General features: G+C 44.4%; 1 protein-coding gene across 3 annotated transcripts in view; it reads left to right on the top strand.

Annotated features, from left to right (window-relative positions):
• dnm3a (dynamin 3a) overlaps positions 1–13,446 on the top strand; it is a 35,726-nt gene that overhangs the window by 10,663 nt on the left and 11,617 nt on the right. For 2 of the 3 annotated variants that reach the window (XM_036522583.1, XM_036522582.1), the window contains exons 6-15: positions 316–414; positions 2,273–2,433; positions 2,743–2,885; positions 3,021–3,156; positions 3,935–4,002; positions 4,215–4,353; positions 4,672–4,758; positions 5,898–5,968; positions 6,211–6,262; positions 9,412–9,525. In XM_036522583.1, the coding sequence (XP_036378476.1) occupies positions 316–414; positions 2,273–2,433; positions 2,743–2,885; positions 3,021–3,156; positions 3,935–4,002; positions 4,215–4,353; positions 4,672–4,758; positions 5,898–5,968; positions 6,211–6,262; positions 9,412–9,525 (1,070 nt within the window). Of the gene's footprint in view, positions 1–315; positions 415–2,272; positions 2,434–2,742; positions 2,886–3,020; positions 3,157–3,934; positions 4,003–4,214; positions 4,354–4,671; positions 4,759–5,897; positions 5,969–6,210; positions 6,263–7,379; positions 7,410–9,411; positions 9,526–13,446 lie in introns of all 3 variants that reach the window. The other variant, XM_036522585.1, reaches the window with a different exon arrangement.

The raw sequence follows: 13,446 nt of genomic DNA, 5'->3' as shown, positions 1-13,446 counted from the left end.
ATCTCACTTTTGCTTAACCATTGCTAAGATTATCATCCGCAAATATTAATATTGGACATTATGTTCAGATTGCCTGCAGTTATGGAAAGAGCAAAGAAATTAAACCCTATGAAAAAAAAACATTAATATTAAGTTAATTTAGAATTATTGAACATCCCAATAGCTGCAGGATGTGTGACTAAATCTTTCAACAAAGCACTTCATTGCTATGAAACATCTGCTAGCGGTGCCTTGCTGCTACCTTCTGCTTTGCTCTCAAAAGGATCAGGTGCCAATCCAGTGGTTGTAATGACTGTCCTCTCCTGCTCCTCCCAGGGCAACGCACAATTGGGGTGATCACAAAGCTGGACCTGATGGACGAGGGCACAGACGCCCGGGATGTGCTGGAGAACAAGCTGCTGCCCTTGCGTAGAGGTACAGCATGCTACAGCCTGGCAGGCCTCAGTCATGCATGCCATCGCTAAACCACACAGAGTGTTAGAATTGGCCATGAAAATGGAATTCCTGAAAATGGAATTTGTGTTTTGATAGAAAATGGGTATTCCAGAATGGGTAATTCTATTCATGGACAAAAGATTTATTGACTGGCAACTTGCATTATATTCATTAAAGAAGGAGCACTATTCAGCTTTAACCAATAAAATAAAAGGGGGGGTGTGTATATGGATTGATATTCAGCTACACTCTGCAGGAAGCACAAATTCTTTAGCTGCAACTTGTTAACTTGTATGATCTGTGTTTATTTATGCTTTATGCGTAGCCTCCTCAGTACTGATTCAATTACTGTGGTGTCTCACAAAAATGAAAAAAGTAAAACAAGAGGAAAAGGAAACAAAGGCCATTGTAAAGATGGAAAAATGGAGTAGGCCATTTTGAAAAGTGAAATTGCCCCATTTTTAAAACTGAAAAGTAGTGGCCCTACATTGTGCAGTTGCATCATTTGGAAAGGTACACTGCATCTGGCAACTTAACAATTTCCTCAGTTGTTTCTATTTGGCGCTATGCCATTGTCAGGGTATTAGCAGAAGATGTGTTGCATTGTGTAACTCTGCTACAGTACAGAGTGGAGGCCCTGCAGTGCAGTACACTGGTGTTGTGTTGCATAGGAGTTGGACTCTTTCCAGGTAGTACCAGCTTCGGGCTAGCGGATGTCCTGGATATACCACCACCAGGTGCAGGAGACTTCATGCTTCTTCTCTCAGTTTAAATGCATTGGACATGGAGTTAGGCTGATATTATTTCAGGGTCAAGCAACATAGTTTTCTGAAACCCTGTTGATGTACTTATTGTCATTTTTATTTAAATTGTGTTCTTTTTTGAGCAAAAATAAAAACCCACACTGAACCTGCACTCAAAAGCTCACAGAACTTTCACTGTAGATTCATGCCTGTTATCTGCATTATATTGCACTTAAACTGTCTATACTTACAGGCAATATGTCCTGAAATAAAAATGTTTTAATCATAAAGCTTGGTAATGCCTCTCAAATCATGCCCAGGATGTTACAGTGAAATTTTTCCCTGGGGTCTGGAGTCCCATAGGGCAGATGCAGTTTAGATAAGACAATACAACTCATGAATCGGATTGTTCCAAGTGCTTGGATTCCATGGTGGAAAAAATTATTTTATCATCTCTAGATGACAAAAACTGGTGAATAGAAATGACACAAAATAGGGGGCAGTATGGACCCACCAATCAACATGTAAATTTGAATGCATGTGTGAACAGATTTAATATCTACCCGACCTACATCACATTGTTTTTCTGGTTATATAAACGTTGCTCAGTGTTTAAATACCCTTAAATATTCACATTGTTATGTTATTATGTTAAATCTATAAACCCTGAAAGTCCTCTTCTCATGGTCAAATTCACGCAGACTTAAAATTTTTAGACTTAAACTATGTTCACGGTGATTGCACTGAAAATTCTGAGGTTCAGCTCAGATCCTACTCTCTTTGATGATATCAGTACTGTGGCACTGCTTTCTGCCTGACTCACTATATTGCTCCTTGCAGCTGTCTATTAATGCCATTACATTTGATTGGTTTCCCCTGTTGCAAAAACCTGAAATGAATTGTATATGCAATGGGATACTGTAACTAACAGTTCAGAGGGGTAAATCAGTATAATGGTATTCTGTAACACCCCAGTTTCCCACACTCATGGTGGTCACAGTCAACGCATCTATGCTCCTCTTGTCTTCCAAAATCACCATGCACTCCCGTTCAAATGTCCCATAATGCTCTCGCTGTGCCTGCCCTCTCCTCAGGGTACATTGGGGTGGTGAATCGCAGTCAGAAGGATATAGAGGGAAAGAAGGACATTAAAGCTGCCCTGGCAGCTGAGAGGAAGTTCTTCCTGTCCCACCCTGCCTACAGACACATTGCAGACAGCATGGGCACGCCACACCTGCAGAAAGTGCTTAATCAGGTGAGGAGGAGAGGAGAGGTAAGAAGTGCGCAATTTTAGAACACCAGGGAGGATACCCAAAATACGGGTGATATAGAACTGCTACATTACCCTGCTGTTTGAGCTGCAAAATGTTTGAGTTTTAGTCATTTAGAAAAAGGATCCATATCCCTCTATAACACCAAAACATTTTGAAAGGGTATAGAAGCTAAAGTCTGTACGTTAGTGAAAGACAAAGGCAAAGACTACTGATTATTACAATAACTGGCTAAATCAGGTTGATTTCGCAGGTGCTATTTCTTCTTTGTGACACTGTTTGTGTTTTCCCAGCAACTGACAAATCACATCCGGGACACCCTTCCCGCGTTCCGCAGCAAGCTGCAGACCCAGCTGCTGTCCCTGGAAAAGGAGGCAGAGGAGTATCGCCACTTCCGCCCAGACGACCCCTCCCGCAAGACCAAGGCCCTGCTGCAGTGAGTGTCTGTCCATCTGCCAACCTGCTTTACCCTAACACGAGGAGCTGTACGTGTTTGAGGATCCGTCTGCATGTCTCCAAAGGTGTTTTACTGGAATGTATTTGGGATTGTGCCTCACTTGCTGTCCTGCAGGATGGTGCAACAGTTTTCGGTGGACTTCGAGAAGAGGATCGAGGGTTCTGGTGATCAGGTGGACACAGTGGAGCTCTCTGGTGGAGCCAAGATCAACCGCATCTTTCATGAGCGGTTCCCTTTTGAGCTGGTGAAGGTGTGTTCCTATCCTTTTCCTGTCTCTCAGTCTTTCACTGACCTCTCTGCTGAGGCATTTGAGAAGAAGGCCTGTGCAGAAAAGTTTCATCTATTTCAGTTTCCTCTAGATTGTACAAACAATGTGGAAGTTTAAACATCTGTGCGCATAAAAGCTATTTGCAAAACCTGGAACTATTAAGGCCCTTTTCCCTGCCTCCCTGTGTTTGACCCCATAGCTGTGTTGACACTGATATGCCTTAGTTGTAGGACAGCTATACCTAAGGTGAACCTGAAGGTGTTTCCGCAGCAAACTGCCCATGGCTGTCAGTATGCTATATCAACAGTATCAGCTATAAAGTGTTTGCAATGCATATTCCTGTTCTTGGTCCTGTGGCATTGTCCTGTTCAAACAAACATGTACCTCCCAAGCTGTATGCCAGAACATATCAGTATCATTATCAGTATCAGAATCAATCACTGAATCTCTCGCTGTGGCCTCCAAAACATAAGTAGCAAATACTCAAGCATCAGACAGCAGTATTATGCTAATAAGCAAGTACACAAATCTGGGAAATGATCTCACGCATTTATCTAAGAACAAATGAACAAAGGCAGGTGTAGGTGTGGGTACTATGAAAGTAATGCAACTCCAAAAGTGTTTTGAGGAAACAGCTGAGCAGTAGGTAAGGCTGCATCAGTTTTGGCTTGTGAATAGCACACATACAGCAAAAGTGTATTAGTGGAAACCAGGCCCATGTCTCCCCATACCTTCCATAACCACGCCACTCTGCCCACAGATGGAATTTGATGAGAAGGAGCTGCGCCGCGAGATTAGCTACGCCATCAAGAACATTCACGGTATCAGGTGAGCGCTTTGTGTGGAAGAGCTCGTCACTGTCACTCTCTCTCTCTTACTCTCAGCCTCCACCTTTCCCTCCCTTCGTTTCGCAGTTGTCTCCCTGAAGCTCTCTCTCACTCTTTCACCCCTGCCTTTCCCTCTTTCCCTCCTTTTTCGCCGCCCCTCCGCTTCCCTCTCTCTCCTTCCACCCCCCCCCCCCCCGACTTTCCCTGGTCCAGGACAGGGCTGTTCACACCTGATATGGCATTTGAGGCCATTGTGAAGAAGCAGATAGTGAAGCTGAAGGAGCCGTGTGTCAAGTGTGTGGACATGGTCATCCAGGAGCTCATCAACACAGTGCGCCAGTGCACCACCAAGGTACCAGCTGCCTTCCTCTTATAACAGAGATGAGACTCGCTGAGGACCCTACGTGTTACTCTCTCTGGGGCATGGGTAAGGTAATAGTGCTGACCACCCAGGACTGGGTCTCATTATAGAGGAGCTTAATCTGCTGTTCTTTTAATGAACAAGTACATACTGTACTTTACAATGTAGGCCACTTTTGTAAAGGAAAAAAAGAATTTGTCTGAGGGCTGTAGTCCCAAAAACATGAAGTTAATCTATAGGCCTGTCATTTTGTCATGTGGAGTGCATTTGTAGCTGTCAGTGTGTGAAATCTACGGTGTATCATTTCAGTTGGGGACCTTTCCAAGACTGCGGGAGGAGACGGAGAGAATTGTGACCACGCACATCCGGGACCGAGAGAGCCGGGCTAAAGACCAGGTTATACACCCACACACGCATAAATTCTTCTGTGTTAAATTCTTATGAGTTAATTCAGCAATGAGCTGGTTTGGTACATTAACAGTGTATTTTTTCATATAGCCATCTGAACTCACAGGTAACCTCATCATTTATTTGCAAGAATATACTCAGAAAAGAAAGCTAAAAAAAAGTCAGGATTCTAGCACATATTAATAATAGCCACCATATGTTGGATGCTGATAGCTTATGCTCACTTGTTTCTCACAGTGTCTCAAAAGTATTCTTTTATTTGTGGATTTCACTTCAGTCATCCAGCATAGCATGCTAATGGTTAATCCTTTGAAGTTACCTGTTAAATGAAATGAATCAAATGAATGAAACTTCTTTAAAGAAATGTTGTCTTTTTTATTACTTTTTAAGGAAAATACCAAACCCAAACCTATTACAAAAAGTTGAAAAGATTTCTGTAAATGGCAGGTGGACAAATTTGCCACTTTTGCAGCTGCCAAAACTAGATACTGTTTTTTAATAATCAAAATCAATATGTTGAAATGCTCTTTTAGTAACTTGTATGGGCAGCCCTGTTAACTGTGGGATGAGCAGTGAAGAGGAGCATTCATTGGTCACAGATGTTCTGAGAGTATGAAGATTCCGTGTCACCAGTTCTTGAAAGCCATCTTGACAGAATTTATACTAATCCAATGAGCTGCGCTGCAGTTTTGAACAAGTATCTGAAGTAATTTTGCATGTTGTTTTTGTGGCAGTGAGAGGCATAGTCTACACCAAGGAGCATTACACACACACACACACACTCTGTCAATTACAATACTTTTCTCTGCATCCAACACAAACCCAGTTTTCAACAGTTGCAGTTTCATGGCAAGTAGAAGGGGGAAAGTATGTAAGTATGTTTGCAGCTTAGATCCATCACAGAGGTTTTTAAATTTTATTTTAGCCTTTATGACCTAAAATTCCACTTATATATACATATGTATTCATAACTTGCCTATTGATAAAACAGTTCTTAATGGTTAAAGGGTTGAATGCTGACAACTGTAATTGCTGTACATGGCAGACATTATCGGACATGCTTAAGCACAGTGCACTGTGACACAGTGACGCATTCCTGCGGTATCTATTGGTTTTTCTCTTTACAGATTTTGTTGCTAATTGAGGTCCAGCTCTCCTACATCAATACAAACCACGAAGACTTTATTGGCTTTGCAAAGTGAGTTTCCCAGTGTTCAAGACTGTTTGAGCTTATTAGCACACATCACATCAGTATGTGTGGGGTTGTGTTAGCTAGCCATTGCTAGTATTGCTTTGACATTGCTTATTTTTAAATGTGTTTGAAATTACTTCTGAAATAAGTCATCTTGAGCACATTTAAAATGCAACTCTCCATAATAAGTCATGATGTCATTTCTGCAGACTTTCTTTAAGCGTTAGTAAAACCTCTTTTTCTCACAGTGCGCAGCAGAGAAGCAGCCAAATGAGTAAGAAGAGTTCTGCAGGAAACCAGGTGAGCCAAATGCAGATGCAGATTTCACTTAAAAGAACGAGGCCAGTGTTCAAAATGTGTCCATCAAGAACTGGAGCAAAGCTGCCAGGGGCTGGGGGTGGGATAACGACTAATAAGTGTGGTCAGAAGCTCGGCTGTTCATCTCTCTGTCTGCTTCGATTTAAGTTTGTGCCTTCTTGTGTTTTGGTGAATGCACATGCTTGACTATTTGATTATCTTGTGTGTGTGTTTTTTTAAGTTGTTGGTTTTGTTTCTGTTGAAATTAACAACAGGCCTTTTGTGTTGTTGTCTCTTTTTCTTTCTTTGCATTGTCCTCCTCTATGTCAAACCTTCTCTGTGCTGATCCCTGTGTTTAACCTGCTCCTCACCTGGAATGTGCCCCCATGCATCCAATTTCCTGCTCCCTGACCCCTGACCCTTGCCCTTTGCCCTTGCCCCCTCCTGCTTGTCCCCTCTTGCACCTCTCTGAGCAGCCCTGCCACACTGCCTGTCCTGCTGGGGGGGTCTGGTAAGTAATTCTAATTTGGGGAACAGGGTTCATGGTGAAACAGGGACAGAAATGGCAGATATTGCCCATTTTTCTGTAGCACTGTGATGTATTGGCTAGAAAATGTTTTGCAGTCTTTGCAATTGATACTATTGAGAATGGACCCAATGTTGTGTCACTGTATTTCCATGAGTGGCAAGGCAATACTACCCTATGTCTTCATGCCATTTTATAATTCCATATTTGTTAAGCAGTCTTAACCTGGGATGCGGTTGTGGAGAACAGATGAACTTTGAATAGAATAGTGCAATTAACGAGGTGTGAATACAAATGATTAATTCTGGTTAATCAGACTGCGGTAATGCAGACTTGTGGTGTTTTTTTGTTTAAATCTGACCACAAATCTTATTGTCTTGCCACTCACTGCAATTGCAGGTAAAAAAAATTGGAAAAGTGAAGCTCATACTTTTTTAGCCCAGCACTAAAGCTTTGCTCATCTAGAATGTTCTGCGAAGTCTGACCCGGCAGTATCCCCACATACCTGGACAGAGTGATGTGGCCAGGGGGTGTGCCCGCCGACACTGTCTTAATGCTGTGTTTTATTCTCTTCCCTCTCTACTGGTGTTTCAGGGTGCAGCACCTCCACCTTCCAGCCAAATTGTACGAGCCCAGTTTCTGTAAGCCTTACTGCTGCTTTCCATTATAACTCTCTGTGTGTGGGGGCTGGCTGGGACACTAACACAGGGACCACGTTCACTGTACTTCTGTCGTCCCCACACTCTGTGGAACCGCACTCTCAGTCACACACTCGGACAGGCACATCACTGGGTTCGGACTGCTGTACTCACCACCTGAATAGTTAAAACATGCAAGGCGTATGGCGCCTGTTTTAGTGAATGTATGCCAGATCTGCTCACAAGAGAAAAAAAAAAGAACAAAAAACATCTACTTAATCTTCAAAGATCTCCGTAAAATGAATACAGTTTGACCAACACTGTACTGTATTTGCAATTACTGTGTAAAATCAACCCTCCTTCTGGTTGGTTTTGTCTGGAGAGTTTTAAACACTGAATAAGATGCCATGTGGACTTTAAAGTGTATCCACAAACATACTGCATTTAGGTGGCTGTATCAGTTTTAATCCAGATGCACTGTCTGATGGCACTGATATCACTGAGCTCCTCCATCATCACTGTCAAACTCTGAGGAGTCCAGCTCCTATTAACCTCACCTTAACCCCCACCCCACCAAGCTGTGCTTGTGCTGGTCTGCAGTTTGCAGCGCCTTGAGAAGTGGTCAGTCTGCGTTCTGCATGGGGAACGGATGGTTTTAACAGACCTTCATTGGCGGACACGGGCTAACAGATGTGCCTGCGATTAAAGCCAGTGGCGTGACTGCCTGTGTGCGATATATCAGGGACAAAATGGCGCTTTCCAGCAAACTGGGACCAGACACAAGTCCAGCTGTCTGTTCACTGACTAATCAACCTGGAGAGCACAGGTCCCAAGCCTTGAGCCAAGCAGGGGGGAGGAGGGCGAAGATGTGTCTACTACTGGGAGAAAGAGTTGGACCATAGCTTATTTAGAACCGAAAGGCGAAGTTTCTGGTGTTCTTTAGAATAGGTTGGTAGAGCAGGGGTCTGTGTACTTACTCAGTCCCTGTGTGAATTCCAGGGAGCCTCAGGGCTGTATGTGAGAGCTCAGGGAAGGGGACGGTTGTGTGGAAAGACTCACTGCAATGCCACAGTTTCACTTCATGGCCTGGAGGTGCAGGGTTCTGTTGCAGTACCGCTGGGCCCACGATGAGTCATCGGTGTGCCGGTGTTTATGAGTGTGAATCCTTGGTGTGTTTGTGCGAAGCAGGATGTTTGGGTCACCTCTACCCTGTGTGTGTGTCATCTCGGCCCCCTGCTTCCTCCCACCCTTCTAGTCTCCCTTACCACTCTGCTTTCCTTTCCCTGTCTCCTCTCTCTCTCCTCCCCTGCCTGAGGTTCATTTTTAGACCTTGTCCCTTCATTTCCTTCCACTCTCCCCTTTTCCTCTTCCTGCTCACCCCTCTCACTGACAGCTTTGTAGTGGGCATTTTCCAAGTCAGTGTTGTTTGATTGTGACATCCCCCCCCCCACCTCCCACCCCTTTCTGTCTCTGTCCTCTCTCTCTTTCTCCCTGTCTGTCACCTCTCTCACAGACAGTAAGGATGATGTACGTATGTGGGTGTGCTTGTGTGGGTAAGAAACGGTAAACACTTGTATGGGGGTTAAATGAATTGTAGCATTTTGATTTATATGATCATTTTATGAAAGAAAATCATTTGTTCATACTCTGTGTTTGGGCAAAGAATGGGCAAAGTTTGACGTTGTTTATGTTACGGATCAGTCTGCATCAAATTGAAGTTGAAGAAAAATAATCCAAATATTTAGATATTATTTTAGGATTCTTATGTGGATTTCAGGTTGTGTGCCTAACATTGATCTTTCTTTTTGTCTCAGCAGCATAAATCTCCACATCTCCGCAAACTCCTAATGACTCTTTACAGTAACTGCTGAATCTGCTGGACCAGCATCCGGAAGCTTTGGCTCCTGTGTTCAGACTCTTCCCTCCTCTGACTCATCTGTTTTTGTCTCCTCTTCATCTCTGACCCCTGAACTCTCAACCCTCTACAGGTTATCCGCAAGGGCTGGCTGACCATCAACAACATCAGCATCATCAAGGGCGGGGCCAAAGAGTACTGGTTTGTGCTGACTGCAGAGAGTCTGTCATGGTTCAAAGATGATGAGGTGAGGTTTGCCTGGGTGATCGTGCCATTCCTCGTCCCTCCGATCCCTATTCATGTCATCATTATTCTGTTTTGGTCTACTTCACTGAATCCCCCTGTTGTTAAATTGCATACACTTTTTCATTTAAAATGGCTTCTTAAATGTGTCTAATTATTTAAAGGACTTTGGACATCCAATCATCCAACTTTCTTTTGGAGGGAAGAGGACTTTCTTTCAATTGATTCATTCTACAAGACAATGTGCTGCTGTCCGCTAACATAGTGAGTGCAACAATTCCTGTTGAGAGAGTAAAAAACACCGCTCAGCACTCTTCAGAGCAACATGGAGTTTTATTGAAAGTATCCCTAGAAGGTGTTGAGGGCAATGGGGTGCAGCCCTGAACGGGAAAGCGGGGCAGCCGAGTCTGTGGAAGAGTGTTATATGGAGGGGTGAATGTATCCCCTCAGCAGTGCTAATGCGCCAGAAAAGACATTCAGACTGCCCGCTTCCCGCTGTGAGACCCAGGGTTCCAACATCTGTGTAGGAAACATCACATGAAACATGACACAGGCCGAGGAACCACAAAAGCAGGTCTGCAGTGGTTCCCAGCCGCTGTGTCTGCGGGGTGCAGGAGCAGCGGGTCTTACACAGTGGGTCTTACGCGTCCCGATTGAATGGCCGGGTGCTGTTGGTGATGCTGTTTCTGCCTGCCTGGCGGGCTGCCGTCTGTCTGCCTGTCTGTGCCTGCTGTACAGGTGCAGGAAGTTCTGCACAGCAAGTGTAGACAGGCAGACACACGACAACTCCCTTGGCCTATAGCGGCACAGGCCCCTCTGGTGACATCACAAGGCGGGCAGCACAAACAGAAAGCTGGCATACAAATGCGCAGATATGTGCTAGTAGAAACCTAAACATGCATACATATAGAGTGAAGCACATACATGCACAAGCTGGAATCCTGTGTATGCATTTACACCTCTGAACGCGCTGTTATCACATAACTGCATTCCTATATCTGAAATACTGCGCGTTGAACTCTGAGTGGTCAAAATTTATTATAGGGGGAGATTCCAGAGCTGCAGGAGTCTCTCTGATTTACACGGTCATCTACCCCTGTCTCTCTGCCTCTCCTAGCAGTGAAGGGCAGTATCCTCCCCTTTTTCTCATTCTTTTTATCTTGTGAGGCTGGGTCAGAGGTCGGGTGAAAGACTGACCTTCAGTTATAGTGGGGATCAGATTGTTGTGATAATAAACCACGTTTAATGGAATTTCTTTTGAGAATATCGTCCCAAGTCACACACTAGTACAGAGGTGCCAGTGGAATGTCTGAAATGCACTTGACCCTGGCTCTTTAGAGATGTATGATGTTTATTCTGCTGTTAGCTCTGTGTTGGGTCTTTTTTAAAGGGTCACTGGCTTCCCTCTTAAGGAAGAGGAGCAGTAAACCCCACCCTGTGTCCCCACTGCTTAGCACCTGGGGGTCTTCAAATTTCCCCCCCCCCCCCACCTTTTCTTCTGTGGGAGTCTCATATATCACCTCCTATCCCTATTCCTCTCTGTTTCTCTCTCTCCACCCTCTACCCCCCTGCTCCCCCTCCCCTCCGCTGAGAGTACAGGCATTTGGATGGGCTCACTCTGACACAGCTGGAACTAGCCCAAGCCAAACTAACACACACACACACACACACACACACGCACAATGTTCGCTCTTATACACTTAACTCAAAAAGTAAACTAAAACATGAAAAATTCATTCTTGACTGTACACAGATGCACATGTCCCTGGCCGACTTTTTTCTTTTCTTTACCCATATTACACATGGTAACCCAAAGTGCAAATAAAATTCACACATAAAGCTAAGGCACATTACATGCTTATGTGTACTCTTATTCGTACACATAAGCATGCGCAATCTGATTCAGAATTCACAAGCAGAGGCACAAAGTAAAAGGATGTCTGCTGATCCAGATTTAGTTTTATCCTAATTTTATCTTGGTTTGTACCGCATGCATGGCATGCGTAGCTCACTGGGCAGTTCTCTGTAGTTCTGCACCATCTACATCTACTACTGTTGGCTCACTAAGGCTCCAGTGAAATTTCAGTCCACTGATCCATGACTGCATTTAGCCATTTGTTCTTGTTCATGTAGCCATTGAGACTCATGTGTGTGCATATTTAAGCATAATTGGTTATTGCTGGTTTGCATTTTAATTGACACGATACAACCACTTCCAGAATACACCTTAGCATATTATGTTGTGTATTCACTGAGGAATGTCAGCGCTTACATTTGCAGCCATCTTTTAGCTGCTCAGAAACCTGCTGCACAGAAGTCCCTCTTTCCTACATCCCCTTTGCTGTCTCATTCTTGCAATTTCCCTTTTCTCCGCTTTTTAATGCTCAGAGTCGCCCCCATTTCTGCCCCCACCTCCCCCAGACTCTCTCTCTCTCTCTCTCTCTCTGAGCCATTGGCAGTCTCCCTGGGACTGTGCACATTCCTGGCTGGAAAATCGTAAGGCTTTGTCCAAACACCAGTTTCCAAGAGCCTGTGAAGAGAAATCCCACATCTCACGGATATTTCCACACATGTTACCCCCCTCCCCATCCCCCACACCCATCCCCCCACTACCCACACCCCCCACAGCATATCACCTAGCCAGGCCAGGCTTTGCACCCCTCCCCTCTGTGTCTCCAGAATACGGTCCCAGACAGAGTCATTACACTCGCACATAACCTCACGTTCAGTTAGTGTGATCTCCTTCTGTACGCTGCCCCATTGTAGTGCACATTTCATGTATGTACACCCCCCCCCCCCCCCCACCACACACACATAAAATTGAGTCTGCAGACACTAAAGGGCGTCCCTGTTCAGAGTCACATATTATTTGGACTTTTAAGATGCACAGGTTGAGGAAAAACACACGCAGTCACACAGATATCACTAATTTCACATAATCATTCCCAGCCATAGTCTTACGCGGTACAACAGTGAGTATCTGTGCGCATAAAGCGCTCACACAGTTTGACACATGAGGCCTGTTTTCTGTTTTCTTAATTTAGGTTGATTGTGCAGCTGTATAACATCTTACTAGAGGTGACATTTGCACTTATGGGTAAAAGGTTTCATAAAGAACGTAACTGCTTATCATAGTTTCTCATGCACCTATACACTGAAGGAAACTGTCCTGCTTTCAAATCCAAATAGTTTAAAACCACAAAAACAAGAGCAAAAAAATTCCCAGCATATACTTTTCGAAAGAGTGCTAATGTACTGGATTTGTGACTGGTTGCAAAGTTATGATAGTCATTTCACTCACGTACGCATATACTGAGACCGTAGTTGCTTAAGAATTTCAGAATGCCTTTGTGCGAAGGGTCAGCATGATCCACTTGTCTGCATGCTGTCTACACTCTGTTTCTTCTCCCATTTACTGTACCCAGTAGCCTCTTTTCTCTTCACTGGTACAGTCAAGGCCTTACTGGCTGTTTGTCTGTTTCAGACAGCGAATGTAAATGGTTAGAGTGCGAGAGAGATGAAGAAAGATTGGGAGTTTAAGAGACAGAGAGAATGCTGGAGAGGCAGAAAACTGAACAGAGAACAAACCAACGAAGCGAATTCCGTTCATCTCGTCCCCTGTGTATGTCTATGTGGACGACGTCCTTCCTTGCACAGTCTAACCAATGTGCAGACTACTGTACACCAGTATCATCCTGAACAGGTAGTCTGAACACTGGGATGACGGAGCAGGAGGCATTTTCTTCTCGTTTTGTTGTCCCGAAGTTTTTGTAAGAGGAGTAAGCAAGCAGGGCAAAGAGTCAGCATCTCTCCTCTCCCATCTCAGAGCCATTAGAAATTAAGAGAGAGACACCCCCTTTTAGATGTCTCTGTCCCTGTCCCCATCTCCTCGTCCTCTCCTGTCGCGTTTCCGTCCCCGGTCTGT

Source organism: Megalops cyprinoides, chromosome 2, assembly GCF_013368585.1.
Source record: "Megalops cyprinoides isolate fMegCyp1 chromosome 2, fMegCyp1.pri, whole genome shotgun sequence".
NCBI classification, from domain to species: domain Eukaryota; kingdom Metazoa; phylum Chordata; class Actinopteri; order Elopiformes; family Megalopidae; genus Megalops; species Megalops cyprinoides.
Note: the sequence above shows the minus strand (reverse complement) of the source record. Positions and strands in the feature narration are given on the sequence as shown.